The 15,657-nt window shown below is 35.2% G+C and overlaps 2 protein-coding genes across 4 annotated transcripts in view; one reads left to right on the top strand and one right to left on the bottom strand.

Moving 5' to 3' along the window:
- Positions 1 to 5,367, top strand: part of Sass6 (SAS-6 centriolar assembly protein) — a 45,441-nt gene extending 40,074 nt beyond the window's left edge. For both annotated transcript variants that reach the window (XM_015502607.2, XM_048814609.1), the window contains exons 15-17: positions 873 to 970; positions 3,230 to 3,324; positions 3,410 to 5,367. In XM_015502607.2, coding sequence (XP_015358093.1) covers positions 873 to 970; positions 3,230 to 3,324; positions 3,410 to 3,516 — 300 coding nt within the window. In that variant the 3' untranslated portion in view covers positions 3,517 to 5,367. The remainder of the gene's footprint in view (positions 1 to 872; positions 971 to 3,229; positions 3,325 to 3,409) is intronic.
- Mfsd14a (major facilitator superfamily domain containing 14A) overlaps positions 3,919 to 15,657 on the bottom strand; it is a 29,212-nt gene continuing 17,473 nt past the window's right edge. The window contains exons 8-11 of one of the 2 annotated variants that reach the window (XM_048814614.1): positions 10,971 to 11,083; positions 9,658 to 9,755; positions 8,565 to 8,728; positions 3,919 to 4,265 (exon numbers count right to left, since the gene is read on the bottom strand). In XM_048814614.1, the coding sequence (XP_048670571.1) occupies positions 4,227 to 4,265; positions 8,565 to 8,728; positions 9,658 to 9,755; positions 10,971 to 11,083 (414 nt within the window). In that variant the 3' untranslated portion in view covers positions 3,919 to 4,226. Of the gene's footprint in view, positions 4,266 to 5,831; positions 7,171 to 8,564; positions 8,729 to 9,657; positions 9,756 to 10,970; positions 11,084 to 15,657 lie in introns of those variants that run through there. The other variant, XM_015502594.2, reaches the window with a different exon arrangement.

The following is a 15,657-nucleotide window of genomic DNA, read 5'->3' as shown; positions in this document are numbered from 1 at the left end:
CAAACTGCTGCTTCTGTTTCCAGTCCAGATTTCTAGAAATGAAACCCTGCCGCCGTCGCCTCCGCCTCTGGGCCGCGCTCACGGGCGCCACGCTCGTCTGCGACCATAGCGGAGCTGCCGCGGCCTCCGCCGCTCCTCAGCCCAGTGCCCAGCCCCTGGGGCCCAAGCGGCTGCCGCCACGGCTCTCCGGCCCCCTCCTCCAGAGCACGGGTCCCTTCGCAGGGGGATGCAGAACGACCCCAGAGCAGGCTCTGCCGGAAGGTGCAGCGGCGAACAGGCGACCAAGGTGCTCGAGGCCGCGGTCCAGCCTTCGGAGGACAGGGCTCGGCACGCAGCCCAGCTCCAACCTCTAGATGCGGCTGCCGGACAATGTAGACAGAGCCATCAAGACAGCCAGCAGAAAGCAAATGGCGGCTCCCGCGTAGTGGATTTTCGGCACAGAAACCACAGCCCAGCCAACAATCCCAATTCACAAACTCTCCCTGTATAAAAAATATTAAAAAAAAAAAAAAAAAAAAGGGCGGGGCGCACTGAGCTTTCTTTGCCTCAGGTACTTACAATCCACTGCTGATTACACATTCAGCTTCTCTGCCTGGAGCGAAGCGAAAGAGGAAGCAGATGGGAGCAAAGCGCCCGCGGCTCTGAGCAGCCAAGCGTCTCTTTTTCGATGTCTTTGTTCTTCCTGCTGCTTGGCAAGTGGTCCGCTACAGGTTAACGGTGAAAGGAGCTCTAACAAGCTGCACGAAATCTCGATTAAAGCCGCTGCTCTGAGCACCACGCTCAGCACTTCAGCAACCCCTGTACGCAGCGGCCATCTTCCTTGTTTCAGTTTTTACTAAATCAGTTATATGAGATGTTTTTCCTCTTTACAGGTTCAGTTTAACTTGCAGTTTACAAAACCAAATATATCACTAGGAGATGTTCAGTCAGGAGCAACTGTTAATGTGCCTTGCTCAACTGATAAGGAAAAGTAAGTATTTATTGACATAAAGTTTATTGTTTGTGAATGAATTTTTAATCAATGATGCCCCCTATTTTATCTGAGGCCTTTTAAGATGCTTGAGTCACTTTGAACTATGACAAGTGCTTTCTCATATGTATTTGCAAGCTGTGGGATAGGCATATAATAGACATAAAAGAGATTTTCTTACACAAATGAAGATTGCTTTCATATGTATTCTTGGGCATGTACACAGGAATCTTTAATTCCTCTAAAGTCAGTTGTTTTTGTTTTTCTTGTGTGGCTTTGTTTGTCCTGGGTGCTCTTCATTTTTCTGATTTATTGCTTCTAGTATAATCTAAGAAACTAACTGGTTAATCTACTAGAATTACATGGTGAATAAAAGTAAAAAAGTTTGTAAGATTGACCACTAGGTTACCTAAAAAAATTGAGCACCAGTTTGTGGTTTGTGTTTTGCCTGCTCAGAGATTCCTTCCTTATTTTTTAGGTTTCACACAGTACATTTTTGAATCAGTGACGTGTGGCTTAATTAATCAACTCTCCATGCATACTTTTTTCTCTAGATAGTCTTCATGTTTGTTGTTTTTTAAAACAAAATAATTATGGTTCTTTATTTACTTCAGATTTAGTGTTTGTAAACCTGCTATGAGCTATCCACTATTCTAATATATTGCAAACTCAGTTACTAACATAGTTCACTCCTTAGTGAACTTCTTTTTTTTTTTAATATATTTTTTTTTTAGTTGTTGATAGACCTCTATTTTATTTATTTATATGTGGTGCTGAGACTCAAATCCAGTGCCTCACACATGGCAGGCAAAGTGTGCTACCGCTGAGCCATAGCGCCAAACCTCACTAAGGGAACTTATCCCAGTTGTCACCAGGATGAATATTAAAATAGTTAATGAAGATCAGAATTGTGTGAGTTTCTGATAATGTATGTATTTATTATATCTAATTTTACACTTGCTCATAAGGCAGAGCACCTGGAATTCATATTAATGGTAGAAAACCATAATGTTTGTATATTTAATTCATCATTTACACTGAGAGCAACTTTACTAGCAGAAAACATGACAGTCATTCACAATATCAAATATCATCTGACAATAAAATTGAGACTCTTCAGTGATTTTCATTTTTTTGTTTAGAAGTGGTTTGTTGTTTTATTTGTTGTCAGCTAACAAAAAGTGGCAATGAGTATTAAAGAAAAAAATTAAGTTAAAATTGAAAAAATAAACCTAGAAAACTTTATTTTCTACACATTGGGAAAAGACCATCATTTAATTTTAAGGATTCATTATTTTGTAAGATCCTTTAAATTCTGACTAAAAGTATACTACTGGGGCAATTGTTAATACTATCAAAATTTTAGAAGGAATGCATGGTAGAAAGGGGCAAAATACCAAAATATCCCCCCCCCCCTTTTTTTTTTTGAAATTTCTCTACCACTGGCCTTGAAGTGCTTTTGGTTAAAGGAAAACGCAATCTTAATTTATTTTAAATAGCATGAGATAGTAAGTAAGTAATTAAATGATTCTCAAGGCATGTACATATTTATTTTATTTCTAATATCTGTCACTTGTGTGCTTTTACAAAATTTTATGGTGCTCTTAGGATTATTTTTATTTTGCTCACAGTTCTTATTCCAGCTCTTAGTTTATTATAATTTACTCATTAGGAACAGGGATACTTTGATTATATACAGATAAATTATATTTTTTAAGAAACAGTAAAGAATGTATTCTGAACCATAGCCATAAATTACAACTCAGTTACACATTTTGTGTGTGTGTGATGCTAGATATTAAATCCAGGGTTTTTCACAGGCTAGCAAGTCTCTACCACTGAGCTATAACCCCAGCCCAGTTATATATAGTACAGACTAAGTATCCAAAATGCTTGGAAACTGAAGTTTTCTAATTTCAGTATTTTGGGGGTTTTGAAATATTTTCTATACACAATGAGGTATCTTGGGGATAGGACCCAATGTAAATACAGAATTCATTGTTTCTTAATTTATAATGGCCTGAAGGTAATTCTATGTGGCATTTTTAGTCTGGTTTGACTGTGACTCATCACAGGAAGTTAGAATTTTTCATTGGTAACATCATGTCAGTGCTCAAAAATTTTCAAATTTTGAAACTCTTCAGAGTTTTGGATTAGGGATGCTAAACTTGTTTGTGTAGATACATTAGGCAAACCTTAAAAATTAACTAATAAAGAAAAAAATCAGACTTTGAAAAAATAATATATGTTTTTTTTAAGTGGTGAAAATTTAGGATTGGAATCTAAATACTTGAAGAAAAGAGAAGATAGCATTCCTTTACGTGGACTAAGCCAGAATCTGTTTAGTAATTCAGGTGAGAAAAGACATTTCTGGACTGAATTTTTTGTAGTGTGTATACATAAAGACTAAAGTGATAATCTTTGTTGTTTCATTTGCAGATCATCAGAAAGATGGCAGTCTAGGAGTGATGCAGACATCTTCCAAACCTGCAGTGCTCCCCTCTACATCTTCAGCCTATTTTCCTGGGCAGTTACCAAACAGTTAATTCTAGCATTGTCTTTTTACTTTCTATTGACATTTCAGAAACTCAGGTGTTTTAAAAATATCCTAACAGGCAGAAGTCAAATCCTAACCAGGCAAGTTTCAGATTTTACTTGAGCTATCTACCATTAGACTATTTAGATCCTTAATTCTACTACTGGATTTACAACACACAGTTAAAAAAGAAATAAATTTGTATTCAGGGATTGGTAAAGATGCTGAGTAAAAGATATTTTGGTTTGTAAACATGTTGTTTTACAAAATAACAGGATGAATTTTAAACTAATTATTAGATTTCAGTTCTAAGGGGAGAGATGATCCTTATAGAGGATATTCTAATCATTTAGAAGGTCTGAGTAAATTGCCGCCTGCACAAGAAAATAATACTATGAAAGAAACCAAAGAATGCTAATAATTCAGTTTATTGTTTTCATTGATAAAATGTTTTAAGTTTGCCACCTGAGGATTATGAGGAAAAATGATTTTCTCTTAAGATTATCTCTATTATTGATATTGACATTAAGGGAAAAGTCCTAAAGCTACCTTAAGTGAGTGAAATGAATTAAACCTTCATAGCAAGCAAATACGAGTATTTTTCTTGTAACATTTAAGTTAGCAGTTAAGTCTGTTAAATAACTTTTGATGTGCTTATTAGGCCAGGTGTGGTGGCACATGCCTGCATTCCCAGCTACTCCGGAGGCTGAGGCAGGAAGATCACAAGTTCGAGGCCAGCATGGGCAATTTGGTGAGACCCTGTGTCAAAAAAAAAAATAAAAGGGCTAGGAAGTAGCTTGGTGGCAAAAGGCTTGCCTATGCATAAGGCTCTGGGTTCAATCCCCAGCACATTAGAAAAATAAATAATTTGGATAATATTTTTACATGACCAAATTAGTATATGGTGCTTTACACTGGAGCTGAAACATTTATAGGATTTTAGTGTTTTCTGTAAGTTTATACCCATCCTATTCTTCTCCTTAATTGGGAGTTTTATTGTTATGCAGTTAAATCTGTATCAGTGGGATTTGGTTTCAATAGCTCCATACAAAATCTTTACTAGAAGTGCATCATGGATATTCATTGTCCTTGTTTCTAAAATACCAAAACATGGGTTCCTTTTAATGTTTACTTGACAAAGTAGACAAAACTGTTAAAACTTTCTTCTCTTCCCCATTACTAAAAGTTTCAGGTTAAGAACAATTCCTATGGAAAAAAATTAGGTGATTAAAAAAAATTCACCCAGGATCATAGGGCCCATTATCTTCTTGTTGACAACCATCCAATACAGAGTACATTCTCAAAAATAATCTAAATTTGTTTGCAAATTTTGAAACTCATTGCTTGTGATAGTTTAAAAATTATTTTCAAGTTCTTTTTTACACAACTGAGCAAAGAGACATTTTAAAATAATGACATACCTATATCACTGGGTTCATAAGTATTGTTGCTAAATATTTTAAAAATACGTATACTTTGAAATTGCTGGCAATTGTCTTTAAGTCAGGGATCTAAACAGAATATTGAGTAACTAGTATTAGGTAGCAACTTTTTTCTCCCTCTATTAGATATACTATATTAGTAAGAATACTCAAGTTACAATAACTTGAAAGCACTTATTATTCTGGAAAGAAGTCTTTTGGTAACATAGGAATCTGCTTTGTTGTAAATACTATGTAATATATATAAAAAAACCACTGTGACAGGGTTTGGATGGAATATATGACCCACAGGTAGCGTTTGTTTTTTAATATGTCTTTTTCCATATACATAAATTGAAATTGAATTTCTAAGATAGGATAGAGATCACTCTGACATGAACTTACTAAAGACTTGTTTGTATTAAATGTATATATGTAGACTTCTGAGTGCTAATTTTTTGTTCTACCTCTTTTATTTGAAATTTTTTTCCAGTATAAAATTGTACATGTGTTAATAATCCAAAGGTTACATTTAATGTTATTTCTATAAACTGAGCTTTGTTAATAAAGTATTAAAATTACTTTGGGAGGGCTGGGACTGTGGCTTAGTGGTAGAGTGCTCGCCTAGCATGTGTGAGGCACTGGGTTCGATCCTCAGCATTACGTAAAAATAAAATAATAAAATAAAATTACTTTGGGAGTATGATATGTAAAAGGCATGTAGAAAAAGAAACAGAATTTGATCTGTTTGGAAAATCAAAGTACACTTGCATTGTATAGTGAATGAAAAGGAATGATTCAGAGAAAGGTTAAATCTTTGACTTGTTAGTATAAAAGTGATCATGGTAACAAAGCTAACACCGGCTGTATCTGGACTCACAGATCAAGACTTTTTTAAAAAAAATCATTAAAATATTTAATTTTATTAACAGAATATTTACATTTTTAAGACCTTATTTAACCATAGTGAATGTTCCAGGTTTAAAAAGCATTAGGCAATAACCACACACAAGATGAAAACAGTGTAAACTATACAATACTTTATGTACAATTTTTACAAAGTAACACTTTTTTAAATAATATAACTGGACACAAAAATATACACTTTAGAGAAATTCACATCAGTAATTGTATAAAGCTCTCTTCTAGGGTCCTGAAAATTTAGGACAAACATTAGCTCTGTAAATAAAGTGTTACTGTGACAGTCCTGAAAGGCCACTATATATATTTATCTACATATAGATATCACATTGACATTTTCAAGGCTACCAGCTTTGCTATATAATTTTAGATTATGTATTCAAGTGTTGAGGTTTTTATGATTATGCAAACATTAAAAGAATAGTGGTATAAGAAGAAGCTGGGGAACAAATCTGAGCCAGCATTTTTAGAATTACAGGCTCTAACCACCCCAATTTAAATTCTAAATGGCTGATATTTTTTCACTTCAAAAACAGTAGTGAATATGCTTAAAATAAAATTATTGCAAACAAGCTTGAAACATGATTCAGATTTTAGTACAATTTTAAGTTTTTTTTTTAAATGCAAACAATTCATTTATCATTTCTTTATTTTAGTGCATCTGCATTAAGGCTTTGAATTATTTGACCCAAGATTTTACAATATTAAAATCTGACTCGATTTTACAATGTTAAAATGAACAGGTCCACAACCATACTATCTACTCTGAGAGTCAGCATAAATAGAGTTAAAGCTCAACACCTTAAGGAAATGGTAGCAGAGACATATGCTAATATCTAAGAAGTTACATATATAGTTTTTAATTAAAGGATGTATAATAAAACAGTTTAGTGGCAAGAAATTGGTGCTAATAAACAAAAGGTTTCTTTTCAAAAGAAATTGTAACATCTTTGGAAAACTGTCCGGTTCCTTCTTTAGTTCCCACAGAGTTCATGCAGATAATTTCTTAAGACAATCTTAAAGTACACTGCAGATGGAGATGGAATGTACATCCAGAACTACAGGTGAAAACTAAGACCTGGGTGCTGATAGAAAAATCTTCCTGATTTCAGTCATCACACATTTGTGTCCTGGAGTAAAGGTTCTTTGGCCTCTCCTGGCGCTTGTGTACTATGAGGATGGCTGTGACTGCCACAGTGCTTTCTCCAACTGCTGGACCGTAAGCTTAAATTGGTATGTTCTGGAATAAACAAGGCAACAAGCAGAGCCAGCAGTACCGAACAGGCTCCAAAGAGAAAGGGGGGGCCAGGGATTATGGAATTCTGAGGAAGAAAAGAACAATTAGGATTTTTGTACAAATACTCTTGTTCTTCAGAAATTGCTTTTTTTTTTTTTTTTTTAAGTAATAACTGCTATCAGTTACAAGCCAATGACTCAATTCTTCATGAAAGCCACAGTTATAAAATGCATTCTGTTTTCTAGAGAAAAGTGGCACTTAAACTCTCACTATAAAATTCTGGGAATAACAACTGGCAAAAAAGCCTATACAAAAATGCCATAACTTTTAGTACAAAATATGAAACAGGTTCTAGAGTCCTCACTTAATTTGTTAGTCCTGGAAAACCATTATCTCAAAAGTACAATTAGGTAGCATATAATATTAATAACTACAGTGGTAGAATCAGTTACCATTTTCTTCGTTTTAGAAAAGTAATTATATGCTCAAATGACTGAAAGTTAGAAAAACACAGGTAATGCTATTACCATGAAAAGAAACAGAATTTTAAATTATCCCCAAATTACATTTATTCTTAGCAAAAACTTACACTGCTGATTGTACTTTTATGTGGCCCACAAGAAAAAAGTAGGCTTGGCTGGTTTTAAGGTTAATGCTTTGAGGAAGCCAGGGAGCCGTTTCTATTGGCTAGAATGATCAATGATGCTTGGCTCTCACGTTTTTTAGGTGTAAGGAAGGAAACTCAAACAAATGAACAAAGACCCATGTAACTGACTTTCTGTTAAGAAGGCTGCTGAATACAGGGAACTGGGATATCACAGAGGACTCAGGAAACATAGCAGCATTGTAGAGAAATGACTAACATGTGCCATTAGATGTAGATTTGGCAAACCAGGATAATTTTTCATTCTTGAAAAAGGTATGCACAGAGAATGGCAGTTGTGATATATTTTTATATCATGGCCTGAAGCGTGTAATGATATTTGAATAGACTCTGTCAATAAAAAGAATTTTGTCATGAAAAGGTACTAAGCTTGGAAATTCAAAGGAGAAAAAAATGTGGGCATTAAGTTATTTTTTTCCTGGAAAAGTAAAGAGTGACTCTTTCACATGTAAAAACTGTATCATGCATTATTGATTACAACTTTTTAAGTGAAAATTTAAGATTAATTTGAAGTGATGTAATAAACAATAAAAGAAATGTAAGCAAAGGAAAAGTTGAAGGTTTGCATAATTTCACAAAGAGAACACAGTCTTTTAGACTTGAGTTTTAAATGTCAAAAGTTATAAGAATCTCAAAAGTTGTTTTTTTTTAAGTTGTAGACGGACACAATATCTTTATTTATTTTTTAATGTGGTGCCTCATATATGCTAGGAGAGGACTCTACCACTGAGCCACGACTCCAGCCCCTCAAAAGCTTTTATGATCAAAAAATACAATCTTTTCTGGCCAAATAAATATGTGAAAGAAGAAATTACCTGTTCAAAGTGGTGCTGAGGACTTGTGTTTGTCCCCAAATCTGTTCCTGTTATTGGCAGTTCTTTAAGTTCCACGTGGAAGATGTAGAAAATAAATCCATAAAGGGCTGGTCCCAGACCATTGCACAATCCTCGAATTCCTGTTATCATTCCTTGAACAACACCTACATTGTTTAAAGAAATCATTTAGTATGCCACCCATTTTTTTCCTCCTGTAAAAACCAGTACAAATATGAAATCAATCTGAAATCAAGGCATTTAATAAACACTAGCAATTACTGCAATGGCATTAAAAACTTGGAAGCCAAAGTACATTTGGTGTGCTATCCTATGCAAACATGGGCTCAGATGCATCCATACATAGAATGAACATAGAAACAACTAGGCAAAACGACTTTATTTCCCTAGAATATAGCCTTCCAAATATCCTTGGTTAAAAACCAGTCATGCATGAGTTCAGAAGTGAGACTGTTAAAACTTGGTATCCAAGCAGCTATTCAAGACCCCTTTATAGATAGATATATGTATTTTACTAAAATCTATTCAGTTTAAACTGCAGCTTTCTTTGGCCACAGACATTTCCTCATTTCACCAAGTAACCACTGCCATTCTTTTGCCACATCACTGTTTTGATTTTTTTTTTCTTATGACCAGATAAAACATACTCTTTTAAAAGAATTATTCCTTCATCTCTTGGGAGTCCCAAAATTAAATGCTCCCACCACAAAATCATGAGCCTTTCATGTTTATAGTTTGGTAACTGAAACCATAAGATTGGATAAAAGGGCTATGAACATATCCTAACGTGTCTAGCACAACATAGCAAACAACAAATGTTTAGTGAACTTCTTTATTAAATTTTCTAGCAAGAGAACAGACAGGGCTATATATTCAAAGGCAAAAGATAAGAGATTATATATATCCTCATCAAGGTAATATTCTAGAATCTGCTTTTCCTATTTACCACTGATAGCAATGTAAAAATTCTGTACCTTAAAAAATACATTCATGTTTCAGTACTTTTGTGAGGGAGAAAACAGGATCAGAATATTCTTTGCTTTTAAATAATTTTCATTGGTTCCTATTAACTCACCCTGTTGATCAGCATCAGCAGTTCGTGAAACAAGTGCACTAACAGCTGGAAATGTAATGCTAGACATGGCTGCTACTGCTCCGGCAGCCCACATCATCCTGTAATTAAAGCAGTAAAACAAAAGTGAGTCTTTTCCACTGTACCTGTCAAAATTAAAATACATACTTAAAAATCAAGTCAGTACAGGGAAAAGAATGATCCTATTCCTTCCTAAGTGACTGAGAAAATCTCTTAAAAGTCTAACCCTGTTTATATAGTCTCAAAAAAGAACAATCTCTCGGGCCGGGGTTGTGACTCAGTGGTAGAACGCTTGCTGAGCATGTATGAAGCACTGGGTTCGATCCCGGCACCACATAAAAAAAATAATCAAAATAAAGGTATTGTGTCCATCTACAACTAAAAAAAAGAATAGTCTCTTACAAAAATAGTGTAAGGTTTTAAAATAAAATTGGGATATCATGTTCCAAACTAAAGTGTGTCAGACATTATTTCTGCAGGAATTTGAGAAGTTATGTTGAGGACAATGTATAATACAGATAAATAAATATCATCAGATGCTTCTAAATGTGTGAAGTGAGCAAGTCTTCATCAGAGTTCCCATGGACTTGTTACTCAGTATAAAGACATCACTGATTTTATCTAATTCTTAACTTGTAAAGAAAGTAGCCTGGATGCTTCTGGCTTGATATTTAAAAGCAATGTCTCAGATCAGTTGTTAGCACCTCTTTGTAAAAGCTAGACTGGAAAAGAAATTGCCCATCAGAACAAATTCTACCCAAGTCTAGAGATGAGGTGGCTAGTTGTGCAAATCATCATCAGCTTCCTGCAGGAAACTGACTGCAGGAAAAGCTGAGACAACATGAAACCAGGATCAAAGCAACTGGACTTTGTTCACTTCCCCTGTGCCATCAGGGACTACCTCTGGTTTTACACAGCACTTTTTTTTTTCCTACCAGAAAAACAAAAAAAGGTAAATTATGCTAACTTTCAGGGCTTTATTGCTATGGAATTGTGTGCTTTTCCCTAGTGACAAACTGATCTCTGATCTTAATTAAATGCTCTTTAGATATTCAAAAGCTCAATAATCTCATGCAAAAATTCAGCCAGCCATTTAATTATGAAATGTCCTCTTTGTATCTTCAAGTCACTCCAGGAGAGTATTTGAGTACACAAGAGGGAGACTGAACTATGTTTAGAATGAAAAGTACAGCAAGAGACAGATTAAAATCTATGCCTTAGTTGAAAAGCAAATAAAGGGAAACAAAGATAAACACCAAAATTAAGAAAACAAACACTAAAATATTTATACATACCAAGGTTCTGAACCAAAGCCATACCATGCCAGCTGTAATATTTGAAATCCTAGACCCAATAAAATGGTGTTCTTATTTCCAATTGACCTCATAAGTAAACTCAAGACTATAGTCTGGAGAGAAAAAGAGGAAAAAAAGAAAAAGAATATTTGCTGATATCTTCTACTCTGTAATATAATAGGACCATTACAACTTTTCTACAATTTGTTTTTTTTTAGCAACTATTGCCCTGAATATATCTGAGATTACTATTTCAGGTTTCATAAGCAGATGAAAAGTCTCTATGTTCATACAGATCCAAATTCAGAGTTAGAAAAGTGAAAGGTTAAACTTTTTATTCAGTACATTTTCTACTGAGGACTGACTGATTAAATCAGAAGTTCAAAAGGTCTTGCTAATGAATGGCCCTGGGCAAGTTACCACTCTGAACCTCAGGTTTTGTCTGTTGTAAGATTAGGATAACAGCATGTATTTCAGAACTTGGTTATATGAATGAAATGAGATATATTTACATAAAATGCTAGTTTGTGCCTGATACATAATAAGCATTTAATAAACAACAGTTTAAGTGAATAACTAGAAGAGGTAAGAATTCGGGAAATTACTGGCTGACACTCTAAAGCTCACAAAATATGTCAAAAATTTAAACTGAGATAATCGTTTAATAGTTTAATTAGACATGGTCACAAATATGCCAGTAAAAAGCAAATAATAATACTTTTAAGGATTTTTGAACAATCAGGACTCATACTTTCTTCTCTGAGACTTTCAATGAAAATCAAAGTGTAGATTGAGATGTACATGGTTTGGCTACCTTGTAGGATTATATTCTTTTGCAACCATAGTCCACTAAAGGGAACTCACTCAGAGCCTGGAGTTAGCCAAGAAAAATTTAATATCAACTAAAAGAAACATTTGGTTACCTTTTCACTCTAAAACTAGTATTTCCAGTCTGATGAGTGGGCAAATATTTTTAACTCTTATTCCTCTAATCAAATACAACTGGTATACTTGTTACTTCCCCTTCAAAGTAGTAAAAAACATACTTGCCAACATTAGAAAAAAAAAAAAAAGGATTAGAAATAATTAGGTTGGGGCTGGGGTTGTGGCTCAGCAGTAGAGCGCTCGCATTGCACATGTGAGACCCTGGGTTTGATCCTCGGCACCACATAAAAATAAATAAGTGAAATAAAGGTATTATGTCTAACTACAACTAAAACAAAATAAATATTTTTTAAAAATACTTAGGTTACAAGTATTTTTTTAAAATTTTATTTAAAGACTATATCAGATATTGGCTTTAATTGTGAAAAATAAAACTGAATACAGCCAAAGCTCCAGGGCATCAATATGACTGGAAGGGACAGGAATTATGCAAAGTTGATAACTTTCCACAAGAATATCCCAAAGACAGCACTTTCCTCTAAATAGCTATGATTCGTTTTTTATGGCTCTAGGAACTCAGAGGGCATAAAATAATCGTTCTTGTCATTGTTAAATGCAACCCTAGAGGACATGCTGTTGAAAAACAGAGATTCACCAATGATGAAATAGCTGCTTCTTAAGCCTGGAAATGGGGCCGTAAAAATGGAAGACCAGCCAGCCTAAGCTCTGGAACAGACTGAACTGGCCAGATGCATACTCTGGAGCATGCATTCTTTCAGGAATGTGGTCTAAAGAAGGTGGCAACTTTCAAGCATAGATCATGAATACCACCAAAAACTTCTTCTAAAATGAAGTCATCTCATAGTTCTTCATTCAACCCAGCTAGCTCTGTAGGCAGCTATTCCCAAATCCCAATTAAAAAAAAAAAAAATGCTGAGTGCAATTATTAGCCTCATTTGGGCTGGGGTTGTGGCTCAAGTGGTAGCGAGCTCGCCTGGCATGCGTGCGGCCAGGGTTCGATTCTCAGCACCACATACAAACAAAGATGTTGTGTCCGCCGAAAACTAAAAAAATAAAATAAAATATTTAAAAAAGCCTACCTTAAAAAAAAAAATTATTAGCCTCATTTCCATTTTACAGACATGATCACTGAAGTAAAAAGGTAAATATTAAGGTCATGGGATGATTCATTAACACTGGAAATAAAATTCAGATATGTCAGTGCCCATTTTGTGAGGCTAACATCCTTCATACAGAGATACTGCAGAAGATCCCCTACTGGAAGAACCACCTCTCATCCCCTTTACCTACATCCTCTGTGACCCAAAGACCTAAAAAGACATTGATACTTATCTCATGACATTCTAATTAGGGACATCAATTTTCTTCTCAGGAGCAGGGACTTTTCTCATTTACAAGTTCTTAAGGAAAGCATGTGTGATTAACAATGGAACAAATTAATACAGTGTGTTGGAATAAAAAAATTGGTTTCCTTAATTTAATATAACTCATTTTGAAGATGAGAGAACTGAGTTTCAAAGCTTAAATGACTTAACCAAGATGACACAGCTGCTTAACAGTTAACTCTGAAATCAGTTTTGGTCAGAAAATAAGAAGTATTTGCTAATTTCCTACTATGTCAAATCTTCCTCTAGGCTACTTAGTGAATGGATATCCTGTATCCACCACTACTATCAGTCAGCATGCAGATTTCTGTCTACTGGTGGAAAGATGGGAGATGAGCATACTTATTTTACAAATAAGAAAATTCTAGGTTGTCATTGCTATGAGAAAACAAAAACAGTGTGATGGGCATGCTGCTTGAATTAGGATGGACAGGGAAGGTCTTTGGGGGTGATGTTTAAGGTTAGAGCTGAGTAAGAAGATCATTATGGGAAGTTCTGAGGGGAAAGGGCACTCCAAGGGGGGTGACAGCAAACGCAAAGGCCCTAAATTGAAATATACTCAACTGTGAAGACGAAAAATGAGTTTCCGGTTGTAATAGAAAGTAAGTTTCAGACTTACTTTAACATAAGAGATAAAAATAAATTTTCATTTTAGAAAGTACTCTGCCAAGTGGAGAATGAGCAGTAAAGAGGCAAGAATGGAAGCAGAGACACCAAAAAGAGGTCACTGCCAAGGGTCAGACAAGATCCTAGTAATGAAGAATATAAGAAATGCTTCTATCCAGGACCTATTTAGGAGCTGAAAGGAAGTATCTGATAGACTGGATATGGGATAAAGAGAAAAGAAGAAATCAATGATGATGCCAAGGTTTCTGGCACACACACACACAAAAAAAACCAAGAGGTGATGGTGTCACTGAAGGAGCTTGAGGAACACTGGTGCTGGGAAGAAATCCAGATTTCACCTTTGGCTGTGTTAAAGTTGAGATGCTCAGCAGATTTGTCAAATAGGAGACTGACAATTGGTCTGCAGATATAAATTCAGGAGTCACCACAAATAGAGAACTAGATAGGAATGAACAAAGAAAAAGAAATATGTAGAACCACCTATACTGTGCCCTTATATAAACATTTATTTAGTGCATGTGAGTTAGGAACTCACATGCCTAGTGCCACAGAAGTGATAGGGCCTAAAGCAAACCAGAGAGAAAAGGCCCCAATGGTGATAGCAATTACTTGACTCCTGTGGGAAGGTGGATCTGTCCAGTTAGCAGATGGAATAAATTTGGGGAAGGAGGTACATATAATTTCACCTATAACATCTAGCATTTGAAAAATTCTTACTAGTAATTTTTAAAGTTTTTGAAACACTGCAAAAAACCAATGACCTTCAATTTAGCCCCTGCTGGGTTGAAGGCAGTGCAGGATACTTGGGTGACAGAAATACACAACACTAACCTCATAATCTACACAGACCTCTATTAGAGCTTACAAATTACTAAGGCAAAAATGATCAGAAATACACAAGTAAAAGCTATACTATGTAATGTCTGTGCAGTGATAGAGATATGCCCAAATTAGTGTGGGAACACAAAGAAAGGAAGGCAGAAAAGTATAGGAGAAACAAAGGCACACAGGTAAGAAATAAACTAAACAAACAAGAAGCTTAGAGGAGGATCTATAAGCAGCTCCATGCTGGTGGAAAGGAGGGAAAAAAACACTAATTTGAGAGTTCAGTAGTGAACAAGTCAATACTATAACTTTGTGTAAATGGGAATATAAGACCATGCTTCTACCTTTGGGGTTGTATGTAATACAATAAACCACATGACATAAAAATGTTATTATTGTAGTCATATGCAGAGTGTAGTGCATATATTCTTATTTACCTGTTTCTGAAGACTGCTAATGTGATTCTGCTTTTAATGTGATTTTTCATCCCCTAAACTGTGTGTTCATGTAAGCAAGAAAAGCTAAATGGGCATTTAAAGACCTTATTCCTGTGGTTGCCTGTATGTTGGCTGGTTCTTTTCTAACCTCACTGTCTTCAGGACTGCTGTTGCAGTAATCTACATAATACAAAACCAACCACACTCTTCTCCTTTATTTATTTACATGTCTGCCCCCAGATTCTGAGCTCCCAGAGGCTATTTTTATCTTGTATCCCGGATGCCAGGTGTCATCTGCTGAACAGAGGACAAATTTCCTGTAAAATATCTGGTTCAATTCATCGTTGAGCCTACAGTGCTACTGCCTTAATTTATTAGGTGCCATAGCCGCCACCATGATCAGTTAAGTATAACTTAAGACCTTACAGCTGTCAATCTCTTAATTATCATTATAGTAAATATTAGCCTGTTCCTTTTTTTTTTTTTTTCCTTTTTCTGCAATGTGGG

Source organism: Marmota marmota, unplaced genomic scaffold, assembly GCF_001458135.2.
Source record: "Marmota marmota marmota unplaced genomic scaffold, marMar, whole genome shotgun sequence".
In the NCBI taxonomy this organism is placed as follows: domain Eukaryota; kingdom Metazoa; phylum Chordata; class Mammalia; order Rodentia; family Sciuridae; genus Marmota; species Marmota marmota.
Note: the sequence above shows the minus strand (reverse complement) of the source record. Positions and strands in the feature narration are given on the sequence as shown.